The sequence below is a fragment of the Oenanthe melanoleuca genome, chromosome 20 (genome assembly GCF_029582105.1).
Source record: "Oenanthe melanoleuca isolate GR-GAL-2019-014 chromosome 20, OMel1.0, whole genome shotgun sequence".
NCBI lineage: Eukaryota > Metazoa > Chordata > Aves > Passeriformes > Muscicapidae > Oenanthe > Oenanthe melanoleuca.
Genome location: NC_079353.1, coordinates 9,586,480 through 9,601,091, shown reverse-complemented (window position 1 = coordinate 9,601,091; position 14,612 = coordinate 9,586,480). Strand labels below are relative to the sequence as shown.

Sequence of the window (14,612 nt, the reverse complement as noted above, 5' to 3'; positions counted from 1 at the left end):
ATTGCAGGATAATTACCCCTGACAAAACAGCAGTTTTCTTGTAATTACTAGAGTTTTTAATCTTACACCCCAAAATAATATCAGCCAAATTTTTAAAATATGGCTGAATTCTCTGTTACGATCTGTAAGGACTAGGATTTGTCGTTGTTTGCCCCTGTTTTCTTCTGGTTCACCTTGTAAGCTTGCGTGCAGTAATCAGCTGTTGCCTTTGCATCACAAATTGTGCTGTTTGCACCTTTCCAGTCTAATGATGGTATAAAGAGCATTTGGAGGCGGAAAGAGCTTGTGCTGAGGGCACTGACTCAGTCTGCGGATGGTGTACAGAACACGAAGTTCTCTTGTCTGCAGTGCGAAGTTGTGACAGATTGCACCAAAAGATTCTCTTTGCTCTTGACCCAGTCTGTTGAAGTAACTCTCAGGGCTGTTCCCAGGGTAAATCTCCTGGAGGTGATTGAGCCCTCGCCTGCCTCTCTCTGTGATGAGGCAGCAGCACTGTCCCTGCATGCCAGGCTGGAGGTCTGGGCTTATTTCCTGTGCTGCACCTGAGCACTGGCTCAGGTTCTTTGAGCTTGGAAGCAACCAAAGAGATAATTGTATGTGCACTCAGTGTTTCAGTTCACCTGGCTTGCACACCCTTCCTGAGAAGGGTTTGATGAAAAATGATGTGTTGTCCCCAAAATTCTGCAGCCCAAATGATTTGCCAAGAGCTCCTAAAGGAAAAGATACCTGCAAACCAGAAATATAAGTGTTAATAAAATAGGGGATTTGCTTTAGATAATATTGAAGTAAGGGACAGGTTATCTCCTGCAGTTCCTGATAGCTCTGAAGTCTAAACAGGGCTGCAAATGTTGGGATTGCCCTGTTTGCTCACCTTCTGCCCTGCTTCTCCAGAGGTGAGTGCCCCTGGTTCTTTCTCCTCAGTGACTCGTGGGTGACCCTGGGCAGTTCTTTTTGTCTCTGTCTCCCAGCACATCCATCCCTCAGTGTGGTGGGTACATCCCTCCCTTTGTCTCTTCCCAAGAAAAGATTTTGTGTGGCAGCACCGTGTGACAGTTTGTGCACTAAGCTATGGATCTGTGCTAAAGGTTGTTTTTTTTCTCACTGGAAAAATAGGATTAGTCCCCCTTGCATTATCTATTTGAATGCCCTGAAATTTTACCTTCTTTCATAATTTTAAGCTAGTTTTACACCCCTGGATGCCATACTGGTTTGTGAACAGTTGTCCAGGCTTTCCTGACAAGTCTGTCTGTCCTGCCATGCCGGTTATGTTAACTGTGTTTTGCGCAATAGGGAACCAAGTGGGGGAGAATTTGGAAAAGCCTGATATTAGATGGTGTAGTAAAAGTTTTTAGTAGATAGTATTAGTTTAGTAGTAGACCTAGTTAAGTAGATCTAAAATCCATAAGGAACCTGATTTTAACAAGTACTTTATCAAAACTTTTTCCCCCTCCTGTCAATTTGTAACAGCTGTTTGTGCTCGGCCACAGTCACTCTATGTACCTGTAAGTCCTTCAGGATCCCGATCCTGTATATTTGTGTATTAGCAAATGGGGATGCAGATGGAGCTACAGTAAGTGTAAGGCTTTTGAAACCTCAGAGGTAACTACAATCAAACTTGGTTCCCCTAGATCTACTTTTGCCCTTTAGATCCCACTCTCAGCTTCATCCCAACCTCCAGATGTGGGAGTGTGGGCTATGGCTGTTAAATTTTGAGTTTTGCTTCTTTTTAAAAGATGGATGTAGTGCAGAACTTTGTTTATTCATGTGGTTGAAGACTCATAAAGCAGTAGGAAAAAAATGCTGAAACAATTTCTACCCCAGTAAGGGAAGGCAAGGAACTCTAGTTCTGAATGGAGGAGGCAATGGAAAATAAGTACTTCCACTCATAAGAGTGTGGCCTTATAAGAATAAATATCACTAGGGAAAAGAATGGGTTTGCTCTTGGTTCCTTAGGAGACTACTCTGGACTCTCTCTTCTCTCTTGATGCCAGCACAGCAGCATTTTAAGCTGTTCGCTGACGCTGGTCATTTCCCTGAAGTTTTAATTTGCTACTCTGTTTTATTCTGCTTTGTAAGTGGAAACATACTAATGGGTTTCAGTCTCTGACTCTTTTATATACAATTACAGAAGAATGTTTTACATCTTGGGAATCCCTGGAAACATGTTTCTGTTCACATGGAACTTTTTTGGTTTTGAATGCAAATAATGGATTTAAGCTTCATTGTTGCCTCTCGGTCGGGAACCCTTTGGCATGTGTAAGAAGCAGCTATTAATTTAGTCTTTCTGTACTGATCAAAGATGTCCTTGGACTTGTTCTTTGTGTAATACTGTCTACTGCAATTTAACTTGCAGTGATTTTATGCATTTGTTCCAACAGCTAAGATCTGCTGTGGAACGGGCATATGTGAACGTGCCACCTCTTTGAGAAGAGGCCATGTAGAAGGTGCTGACAAGTCATTAAACTTGCTGCTTCTGTCTACACCATTAGTTGTTTTGTTGCAAGATGCCTGTAGTGTAGCAGTTTCTTAAGGTCAGCATCCCTGTATGCCACACAGCTATCTCAATTACTTAAGCATTAATTGCCCACGGAGTATTAGCTACTTCCCCAGCAGGTGAAAAAATGAGGAGCACTAAAAATTAGCAATTAATCCAGTGTGGCTGAAAAAAAACTTGAAGGGCTCAAAACTTGTGCACTAAGAGTGTCTATTCTCTTTCTGAAGAGGCTCTTTAAGCATGCCTTGCTTTGCCTCCCAAGCCTCTGCAGTCTGGGTGAGATTGATTAAACGCCAGCAGTGTCATTTGCTTCAGGTTAACTTCATCTGCCAGAGACTCCAGTCACACAAGATAGGAGTGATCAGTCAGGTTTTTTTTTCTGGCATCTTTAACGTCTCCCTGGTAAGCTTTTAATATTTGGGGTATGGACAGGTGTACATGCCAGCTTGACCTGTCCTGTGGCCACCATGTGCTGTCCCTGTTAGCAGTGCTGTCACGTTGTTTTGCCTCTCTTCCTTAGATTGAAGTCCTGAGGTTTTGGTGTAGCAAAAGGTGTATTGATCTTTTGCAAACATTGTGTTTTAAACAAGCTATGAAATATTCTTGCTTGCATACTAAATCGGGAGCATAGGTGCACTTCTTGAGAAGTTGGTGGGACTGTTCTAAAGGGCTGAGAATGCTGGAGACAATTCTCTATCCACCTGTCTCTATTCTCCTGTGAAGATTTATCACCAAGTCATTCCATTGGTTTCTTTTCCCTCTACTCAAAAGTAAGGAATACTGGGCTTTCAAATGACAAGACTAATGAAGAATGCAGTATCTTAGGGTTCTGTCTTGTTCTGAAGCCAAGTTTCCCAGTCCTTTTAAGGAAAAAGACACCATATCTGTCTGGCCTTGGAGTATCTTTTGCCTCAAGTAACTGCTGAGATGTGGAACGGGGTTGTGAGGTCATTGGTTTTACTCTGTTTCTATCAAAAGTACTGAGTTTTCAAGCTTTGGCAGAACTGGGTGCAATGCGGTGTGTTCAGTTCTGGCTCAGCCCAAAACAGGTTTTGTCTCAGAGTAAATATAGTCTGGGAAATGAATAGACTCCAATCTATTCAGTTGTGCTATATTTCTTCGTTTGAGCCCCTAAAAAAAAGGAAGAATGCTCTCTGGCAGAGTTTTACTTTCAGTAATAAAGTTCCTGCCCTAGAAAGGAAAAACTGTTGGGTTGTTCTGCTGTACTTCTTCAGGCTTGCTTTTTGAGTTTTCACAACTTTTTTATTCTGTTTCTTGTAAGATTGGAAAATGAATGACTGCAGATGTAAACTTCACAGTAACGAGCTGCACTGGGTATTTCACTTGTGCTTAGTCACAGTTAGTTTCGTTGCTTTGCAGTAAACTATCAAAGTCAGATTTTATCTGGTTTATGGAGGGAAGCAGTGAAGTGTTGAAGTGTCAGTATCCCTGAACTGCTGCACCTGACCCAGCGAGGAACCTCAAGTGAAATAAGCTTGTAATAGCACAGTAACTTAATTCATTTTAATTTGACTTCAAGAAGGGTTTTAATAATTTAGATTTCTGAGGCACTGTAGATTGTGGAGGTATCTTTATAAACACTGGTAAAAGGTTTTGTGTCAAGTTGCTTTTGGAATGGGATCTTTGCCATTAAGTATGGCATTTTGAAATGAGGAAGCAGAAGCCAGACAATCATGCTTCATTATCATTGTAGTTTCTTTCCTTTTTTGACTGAAAACCCAGATCCTACTTCTGCTATTGAATTTCAGGCTTAGGTTATGGGAGACTCAAGTGGTGGTTTCACTGTTTCAGTCACTCTCATTTCAGTATTCCAAATGTTTTGCACTGAGTTATTGCAGAAATAAACCAGAACAGCAAACAGAACTGCAGTACTTTCTCAGAGTAAATTTTTTATGTGGATTCTGCAGTTGTGTAAATAGGGCCGGTAAGTGATATATCCAGTTTCACTTGGGAAGTTTATTTTAGATTATGGTTTTCTACTCCAGTGTATCATCCACAATACCATCATCTCTCTGAACAATGCCTTCTGGGTATGGTTTTCTACTCTTGACACATGAAGCTGTGCAGAGGTTTTCCAGTTTCTGTAACTTTCATATGTACACTTTGGTTTTTTGTATCTGCCTTGCTTTATTGGGAAGATAATGTCTCACATACCTAGATGCATTCTGCTTTCTACCCAGGAGCTTCTCTTCTCTCTTTCCTGAGCTACAGCAATATCAATCTGTTTAAATAAATTCCAGTAATGCTGTTTCATTGATTACTGGAACACCATGACCATAATGCGACTTCCTCTAACTGGAATACAAATATTTTAGAAAAGTTTAGACCTCTTCCAGATTACTCAGGTGGGATTATTGTATGTGGGTTTAAAATTGTTAAATCAATCACAAATTAAGATGACTTGTCTAGAGTTAAAACCTGTTTGAGTGAGGGTCCCTGTGCCTCAGACTACACCATGTTCACCATATGATGGTTTTTCTGAGCCACACAGGGCTTGCAAATATGATTTTTTAACTCTGCACCATGTTTGTTTCTCAGGCAAGATGTATAAATTGACCAGCACCTCACAGAGTGACCTTTACACATGGGATTGCATTGCCTGTTTAGGTAATGTGCTGTAACTCCGTCACTATCTGTGTTAAATATCTTGGATAATGACTTAATGTTACACTTTCTACTGGCTGGTATCTGTGTATTGTAAAAGTTAGTGCAACACTAGATCATTCTGGTCTGATGCCAAGGGCAAAAGTATGTGTTCTTTGCCAGGAACATGAATAATATTTTAGACACCTTGGACTATATTCACATGTTTGAACGCTCATAATCCTTCTTGGCATCATTTCATAACTAAACTGTGGTAATTTTAATAGTAGTCTTTATGTACAAAATGTAAGAAATTAAAACTCTGAAAGTAATATGATTTGACAAAATAAATGGGAAAAACACCTTGGAAGTAAGAAGTCTTTTTCTAATAATCTGTATTTTAGGATGAATGTATAAAAGGAGAGCCTGTGGGGGAGGGAAAAAATCAGTAAAATTCTTTCATTTAGGCAGTAATAAAGAGACACTTTAAGCTTTGCTTACTAATGCATGACAACCAGTGAGAACAATTCAGCCTAACTAGTGAAGAGGCTGCTGTGGAGCACATGGCCTTACACATGAAGGTGGTGTTCCAGCTGAGAAGGGACTGACCATTTCTCCAGTGGCAGGAAGTTTTTGAACTTGACCAGCTTTTGAACCTAATCCAGTGTTAGAGTTACCTTGCTTTCAGCTGCATAATTTAGGAGTGGAACTGAAGAAGTCTTTTTCAGGACTCTCTTCTCCTTTCCAGAGAGGCTGAAAAGACCCTGCTGGTTTCATCTCTGCTAATAGAGGGTTTCTTGCTCGTGCTTCAAGTTAAGTACTAGAGAGATCTCTGTACACACCAGTGATCCTGAAAGCCTTAAGAGCTTGTTTGCTTCTCCTATAACACACAACTAACACTGAGGCATTGCATTTTACTCAGGGCAAAAATTTCAGCCGCTCATCTGAAGCAGAAGTGTTAGTGGAATAACAAGAAGTTAAAAATCTTGGTAACAAGATGGATTTTTTCATGCTGTGTCCTCAGATTTTGATCCCAAGAATCCAGAAAGGTTAAATCACCTTTCTGGGCATCGATGTAGAAAAGTGTGAGATGATGCTTCAAACAGATTAAACCCAGGCATAGTCAGCATTAGAAGTATTCCTAGCAAGGGGAAAATAAATCAGGTTGTTTCTGGAACCAGAAGGACAATACAAAAAGTCCAAAGAATCTAATAAGACATTTTAAAGAACAAAGGAACCTCTCTGTAAGCAGGTTAATGAGTTATTCAAATTGTCTGCCCACAAAAACTTTAAGAAGCTGAACAGAAAGACAAAGCAAATCTGCAAAGCTAATATTTATCTGGAAAAGCTACTGTTGACCAGAAATTGAGGTTACCAGGTGTTAATTTGCTGGCTAGCTCACTTAATTGGGGAAAAATTAGAAGGAACCAGATTGTGCTCACACCCTTTTTTTCCTCTGTTCTTTAAAAAAAAATTCTAGTGCAAAATGATGGAAGAGAAATAAAAGTGGGTGGTGGGAGTGGGATAAAGTGGCATCTGTAGTATCCTGTATCATGTGCCAACACTACTCTCTTGACAGCTGTACTAATTGGGCATATAAGAGCTTACACCCCTCTCTGATTTCAGTATTTTATTTAAAAAGTTGCTGTCAATACTGAGATATCAATGTAGGAAGTATCCTGACTTCCCTTAATCATGACATATAAGTAGTATTTTGGAAGGTGTGCAGAGACAGGTGTTCAGAAGTGTTTCTGAGGCAAATGAATTTGGCTCATGAATTAAAACATCACAGTCCCACATAATTGTTTTGTCACCAGACTAATTAAGCCAAGGGTTGTGCTTGTTGTGAAAGGGGAACGCTCACCTGTGCCATCTGTTGGGACTCTTCCTCTCCAGTAGACAACAGCCTGCTGGAAGAGGCTTTCTTTGCCTTCATCCCTGTTCTTGCCATGCTGCAGTTGAAGATGCCTGACCTTTTACAGCCCTGTTCCTGGATAAAGAATAAAACTTCCCTGTTCCAGGCAGACATATATACAAGTATTGCAAATAGGGTTATGACTCAGCCTTTCCCTGGGGACTCAGGCTGGAGTGAAGGCGGAGTGGGGAACAACACAGAGCCACAGACCAAAAGTGCCTAGAATTTCCCATCCTTAAATCAGCATCCTTGTAATCTAACAGAGTTAAAAGATGAATCAACCCTACAAAAATGCAGAGCTGCTCGTGATTTGTTGGAGGTACAGGGGAATGGCAGGAATAGTACAGGGACTGTGGTAATCTTTTGGAGACATACCAGGCTCAGCATTAACAGACAGAGATCCAGTGCCAGAGACATCAAGCTTTCTAGAACAGAAGAGATGCCAAAAGCTCTGTTTGGGTTAGAAGATACTGAAGGGAAAGCCTCAGGGGTAATGGATCCTTGCCCAGCAAGCATAACCCCTGTCCCCACTGTAACCTTGTTCTGAAGAGAGACTTTTCAGAAATATTTAAATGTCACAAAAACTTTTGGGGATTTAAATTTTGCTCACAGTAGATGGTGGATTTTGCTAATGGTCCTGGAGAAGGAATTGTATTTATCTCCTTGTTTAGTGTTAGAGGGAACAGACATACTTACTGGAAGACATAAAAGGCAGGAAACAAATCTGAATGTGTGATAATGTCAGAGCTCTTTCCGTAGCTGATGTGAGGCTGGACTTAGTCAACTACTAATCAGCTGCAAGCTGGGAGAGTTACTGGAGGCTGGAAGATTCTTCTAGGAATCAATATGCTAAATATATCGAGGAAGATGCATTACAGGCAGGAACACTTCCCGTTGATTGCCTGTGTGCTCATGAGGCTTGGAGTGAGGTGGCCCCGTTCCCGGCTCAGGCATCTGTTGCCTGTGTAGTTCAGTCAGAGGTGATGCTGCACTGGCTCCTGGCAAGTGAGTACACAAATGAGAGTGAAATGGCTTAAACTTGTGTCATGTCAGCCATCAAATAACCATTGGCATAGACTCCTAGATAAAGCCAGTCTGGAACAAAGCATTTTTGTGTAGAAAAAAAGAATCCTGTGCTTTCTAATGACCCAGTCTCCTGAACTTCATCCAGCTCTACCCTCTACAAAAAAAAAACAGAAGACCAAGAGCTTTAATGCCTTCTGAGGACATACATAAGTCAGTTCAAGACTATTTAATAAACTCTTTTGAAGTCTTCGTTCTTAACCTATCTCATGGCATTGTGTCAGAAAGCAACACCATGGAGTTTGAATACTAGGCAAATATTCCAGAACAATTTAACCCTTAGGTTAAATTGGGAGCTCCACCTCCATTTAAAGTGTTTTTCATAGTGAGAGACACCGGGTAGCTCTGCCTTGACATATTTTTGCTTTTGATTTGAGACCATTCACAGGACCCATTGTTCCTCAGCCACTGTGACTTTGGAGCCAGAATATCTCTGTGGAAGACCCTCCTGTTAGCAGTTCTCTAGTAGAGAGCAAAGGAAATATGAGCTGTCTGGCAACAAATCTTAGCAAGCCGAGCTAGTTTAACTGGTCAAGCTTTTTTTTTTTTTTTTTTTTTTTTTTTTTTTTTTTTTTTTTCCCCTCCCTTGAGTACCAGGCTTTAATTGTCTAAAAATACCAAATCATTGTAAGCAGATCCAAGGGTTGAGGAAACAGATACCCAACTCCAGCAGTTCTAAGGTGCATCCCTGGAACTGCTTTCCGAGAGTAAATATTAATTTTAGCTGTAAAGCACAAGTCAGCCACAAGGAAATCTGGTGATCAAGGTAAACTGTTCTGTTTTCTGCTTTTCTTGGTGACAACTTATTGTGTGGCTCTTAGTTCTAAAGAGAACAGCACTGAGTACAGTCACACACGTTTCCCATTGATTGGTTGATAGGAAAAATTGATTGTGTGTGTGCTGTAGAGTGACTGTACATAGCTCTGTGTACAGCATCACGCTGCTTTCTCTCACAATTTACCTATTCACCAAGGGCAAATAGCTGCTGTTTGCTGCAGCTGGGGCTGTGGGAATCGGTTAGTAAACCCTTTGTGGAATAAACCCCAGGCAGTTTGCAAACAGCCTGAGCTTCCAGCTCTTGGCTGAACTGAAGAATCACAAGTGTGAAACACACTGCGAAAACATTTTTGCCAGTGAAATGTGTGTTGTCCTGGTGGGAAGAAGGGCTCAGAGAAATTGCTTCTCTGCAGTTCAGAGTGTGTGGGTGTCCAGTCCCCACACAGTTTGCTAGAGATGCCTGCAGAGCTCTGCCTGCTGCAAAAGAGTTTTTGCTCTTTAGGTACTTGAAAACTCTTGGGTGCTTTATGCTCTAACACCAAATGTTCCACGTAACCTGCCATGTGCCTGTATATCAAAATATGAAACTTAATCCCTGTGATTTAAACGTGTGCATTGTGTATACCAGAGCACTAGGAAACATTTCTTGAGTTCAGGGGGATGGAGGAAAGATGCAGAAGGCAACTTGGAGGCTTGAATATCACGATTTCTATGTTCGTTTATGTTGTCTTCCTGCAGGTATCTGAAAGCAAACTCTAAAGTTACAGAAAGCAATAGGTTAAAATCATATTCTGTGGGTATGTTTCTTCTAAATCCATCTGAATGTTTTGAGGTTTTAAGAGCTGGTGTCAGTTAAGGAGAAAAATGAATTTGTGGCAAAAGCCTTGGAGTCAGGAGGAGGGGGCTTGTTCTGGCTCTGCAGTGCATTTCCCATGTGACTGAAAATCACAAAATCCTTTTGTTGCAGTTTCCTATTCTTAGAGCAGGGATAGGAGTCTTTTTAGAGCCATGGTAGCATCTTTACAATTAATTAAGCATTAATACCTTGCATCCAAGATTTCTGGTGGAAATTCTAGCACTGGTATCTGAAAAACAATTGCCAAAGTTAGCACAGCTTTTCAGGTTTCCTGAAGAGCTTGCTCAATTTTGGTTACTTAAAAGTAGCATGTTGAAAACAAAACCTGGGGGGAGTTTTTGGGTATTGCATGTATTCCTCCCATCACATTGACCCTGACTGTAAGTGGTCTTTTGAGGTGGTTTTGAGGTGCTAGTTCAGCCTCAACTTCATTTTTAATATACTTGTTTAAAAATGCTTGTGAATGTGTTTATTTACAATTCAACTGTGTTGCTCTTTTTCCCTGCTGAATGCATTTCCTTGGTGTTTTAAATGACTTCATTGTACAGCACAGTTGTCACTGAGGATGGAAAGTGTCACTCAGAGTAGAAGCTGATAGCAATAAAATTACTGTGTTCCTGTAGATTCACTTGAGTGCCACCTCCCATTTCTGACCTGTCACATAATTGGGACCAGCCCTGACCTGTGTAGGTGGGTGACCACCAACACAGCTCATTACAGCTGTCAGGTTGGATTTTCTTGGTGGGGCTGTTGTCAGAGGGAGGTGAATGTGTCCTGCAGTAGAGAAGCAGGAGGATAGAATCCATGTTCCATTTACCCTTTATTTCCACTTTCTGCCATTGCTCCCCATTTTCCTTGCTTTCTGCCTGTCGTGTTATCTGTTTGGGATAAGAATAAAATTGTTTTCATTCAGAGCAGGGAGAAGGGAAGGATGCTTTGTCAAGATTAAATACTAGCAGAAGTAGAAGTATTAAATTTTGGGATTCAATAGGCCTGACCACCTCAGCTTTATGCTTTACTCCTATATCTTTTCTGTGTATTCAGCATGAATGCTTGGAGGCATAGGAAGCCAGGCTGCCCATCTGCCAAATAAGGTTGAACTTGCTGTATCAATAGGTACCTAGTTAATGAAAGGGTTACATTTCTTCAGAGTCTATAAAGCATTTAAAGGTCGTTGAACTAAAGACCAAGTAAATGCAGCTGTTGCCAAGATGAATTAACTTGTGCTGCAGGAACAATGAATCCATTTAGGACCTCTGAAACCAAGGTTTTTGTTACAAATTTTGAATCACAGATACTAGAGGCGGTGGGGAAAAATGCAGAGGTTCAGGTGTGGAGTTTTCTCCCAGTTTAATTTCTTTTGTTTTGCCTCTCTGCTTACAGATTCTCACAAACACAAAGATAAACACAAAGACCGAGAACACCGGCACAAAGAGCACAAGAAGGACAAGGAAAAAGACCGGGAAAAGTCCAAGCACAGTAATAGGTGAGGAAAAATTGAATGAAGTCTTTGTAGGCTAAAACACCATTGAATGTGCAGTCTTACAAGAATTACTCTGATAATAAATGAGTATGGATTGCTACATTTTGAGTGTGGTTTTTATGAGTGTAGGTGCTTTAAGCCTGATTTTTGTCATTGCCTGCATTGCCATGTGGGTGGCTGAAGCTGTGTATGTTGCAAATGTGAGATGATACTAATGTATAAAAGATTATTGTAGCTTAGTGTTGTTAAAGGTGTAGAAAACTAGCTCAGTCTCACCTTCATGCATATTGATGGATTTTGTTCTTAATCTTTTGTGTGTGGTTCCAGTTGTTTGTCAGAAATGTGGAGTTCTGTTCATGCTGGTATAAACCCCCACCCCTTTAGCATAGGGACACCCCCATGTGGCTGCTAAGCCTTCTCATCATTAGAAAGATGGTCCCCCAGAGCAATGGTGGTGTCCTTGGCCCACCACCACAGTGGCTGAATATCTCAGCTGTGCGAGGCAGCACTGAGAAACTGCTGGGTTAGATGGGTCCCAAAGGGTTGTGTGCTGTTTTATGTGATTTATACACTGCACTGGGTGGGGAAGGTGTTTGATGCCAGTCACTTGCCAGGTCACCCACATTGATGTGATGGCCTGTAGCTCTTGAGCTGCTGAATTCTTTGGTCCAGTTGCTCTCTAGCCTGGGCTGTGAGCTGCAGGAACCAGATGTGGAGGTCTGTGTGATGGTTTGGTATGCTGGAGCACGGGACAAGTACATCACAGCTAGGGTGTTACTCAGAGAAGTTTTCCTTGTTGTAACTCCTGACATACAAGTGTCATGGAGCCTAAATTACCACCAAAACTTGCAAAAGCTCAGTCCCTGGAGGGAAAGTTTTTGGTGTGACACTTGGTGAATGACAGATAGTGTTTATGCTGTGGGCAAGTGGGTGTATTAAGTAATTGCTGTGCAACTGTGATAGCACTGTCCTAAAAAGAGCAAAAAAGTGCGTGTTAACAATGATTTCTATTAAAAAGAAGCATGAAAGGGAAGGAGCATGTTCAGAGCAGTGGGTTTGTTTTATTGAGCTCACACTTGATTTGAATTTTCTGTGATCTTACAAGAAGTTACACAAGCCTACTGTTCCATAATGTGTCATTGATGGAGAAAAAACCCTAGGCCAAATAACTTGCATTTGCTGCCTCTCTCAACAAGGATGAAATGCTTTTTACATGTTCTTTGCCTTTGTTCACACATCTGTATTGCCTTGATTTCTAGTTTTCATTTTCCTGATCATCATGCACCACAAAACTGACTGTCTCACGTTTCCAAATGTTCATTGCTTCACTTGAAAAACCATTCTCCTGAAATCTTAGCAGAGCACATTCTTTTGTAAGGAGTAATGTAAGCACTGTCTTTAAATTCCCAAATTTATTAATGCTTTGACTTCATCTGTGTGGGAGTTGGAAAGGGTCAGCGTGTTTTTAACTGGAAGAACTAAATATGGCTCATAATTAGAAGCTGACTTTTCAAACAATAAACACCAAAACAGTGGAAAGAAGATAGAATGGTTGTGGTGTTTTGTGAGGTGTAGCTCAGGAGGTGACATGTAATTGTGCCTTATCTCGAAGTACTTCCTTCCTCCCTACCATGTTGTCTTGAAATCCCTCTGAGAAAGGCATCATGTTTTCTAGGCACTGTGCCTAATGCTCCCAGTTGTTTTCATGTCTCTATTAAATGCTTGTGTATCCTGTGAGTATCTGCTGCAGGCTGGGGTCCCAAAACAAGGTCCCTCTCTGTGAGTGGTGTGACTCAGTGCGTGCATGTGCAGGGGTTTGTTCAAAGCAGTTTTGGGGGAGATTACACAATAATGCTTTGCCCCTCAGGTTCCTTCATGAAGGAGGGCTTCACTCTCCCAGACTGAGTGCACAATCTGCCTTTTAAAGCTGCCACCTTAAAAATTAATGTATTATAGTGCTGAATCTTGAGATTTGGTTTTGAAGGTGGTTCTCTGAGAAGTTAACATATGTGGACATGCCTGTGATCCTCTTGAGATCACTCCTTTAGGAGTGCTCCAGAATCTTCACTATCCCATTCATGTTCAGTCATGCACAGGGCACTTGGCTTTTTGCTGTAAAAACAGCAGACTTGTAACAGAACTTCATTGAAATAAGTGAAATTTAAACATTTCTTCCCTAAATGCTTTGATTCAGCTGTCATTCGTGCAATTCCATAAATGTAAGTTCCTGTGAGAATCAGATTTTAATTACTGTTTGAAAGAAAAAAGCCTACCTGTTTGTACTGAAGTTTCTCCTTTGACTGTGAGAAACAAGCAAAAAATAGCCATGAATCTGGTAGAAATTAAAGAAAAAAAGACTCCAGGAAACAAGTACAGGGTGAGAGGGTGTAAATGGTTTTTACCTGTATGAAGAATTTTTAAAGCACTTGATAAAAGGCTGTAAATTAATCCTGTGGAAAAGTTTATCTCAGGTTTATCAAATTGCATGTAAATCTTAACAAAATCCATTTTTATTTCAAAAAAGCTGTTTTATTGCTGTATCTTTAGTAGCTCTCAAAAGAGGCTGAATGGTGCTTTAGCAGAAATCGAGGCCATTGTTTTCTGGGAGACTTGGATTGGTACCTGTGTGACATTTTATCCATGGTGTGTGAAGAGCCCCTGATTGCATTCTGAGAAGCACAGTTAAGAGCAGTGTGTGGTTATGTTTGAAGCAGATCGTTTTTGTGTCTGTCTGTAATAGTTTGACAGTTTCATTTCCTGTCCTGTACTGAAAAAAGGCTTTTAAAATAAAACCTGCATCAAGAAGACAGAACAACTCCAAGCCAGGAGAATAAATGTTTCCTGTATCCAGACTTTGAAGGATCTAAACTGCCAAGATAAGACTCTGAAATACCTAAAATAGACAATTTTGATTTCATATGGCAGAAGTGTGTGGAGTGGTATGTAGAACTTCTTAATTTTGGTTCTTGCTTTCTTTCTCTCCCACTCACAAGATGACACTTCTGTGTCTTAACCACTCATTTACAGCTGTAGTAAACTGGGCGAGAACATTTGTGTGCCTCAGACCTCCCTGTCACCCCTCAAGGAAAGAAAATGCAAAGCCCACTTAAGAACAGTCTGTATCGAGGAATAAATCCACATCACAATCCAACAAATTGTAGCTTTTTGCTCATTTTCTCAGCCCTGTACTTCCTGGTCTCCAAACAAAAATCTAGCGCACATCCATTAAATATAAATGTCAGTGGTTATAAAAATAAAATGAAACAAATCCCATGTGGCAATAGGTTTCTGATCTGTGGGAGTTGAGTGTTTCAGACAAGTAGACCACAGAAAATAATGGCATAACAGGTCCTTTGAAGCCAAGCCTTGTCAGGGAGTGGGTTGGAGGTGTTGGCAGTAA

General features: G+C 40.9%; 1 protein-coding gene across 1 annotated transcript in view; it reads left to right on the top strand.

Annotated features, from left to right (window-relative positions):
- The window catches only part of TOP1 (DNA topoisomerase I), a 66,253-nt gene that overhangs the window by 17,990 nt on the left and 33,651 nt on the right, over positions 1-14,612 (top strand). Inside the window, exon 3 of the mRNA XM_056507415.1 lies at positions 11,113-11,215. Coding sequence (XP_056363390.1) covers positions 11,113-11,215 — 103 coding nt within the window. The remainder of the gene's footprint in view (positions 1-11,112; positions 11,216-14,612) is intronic.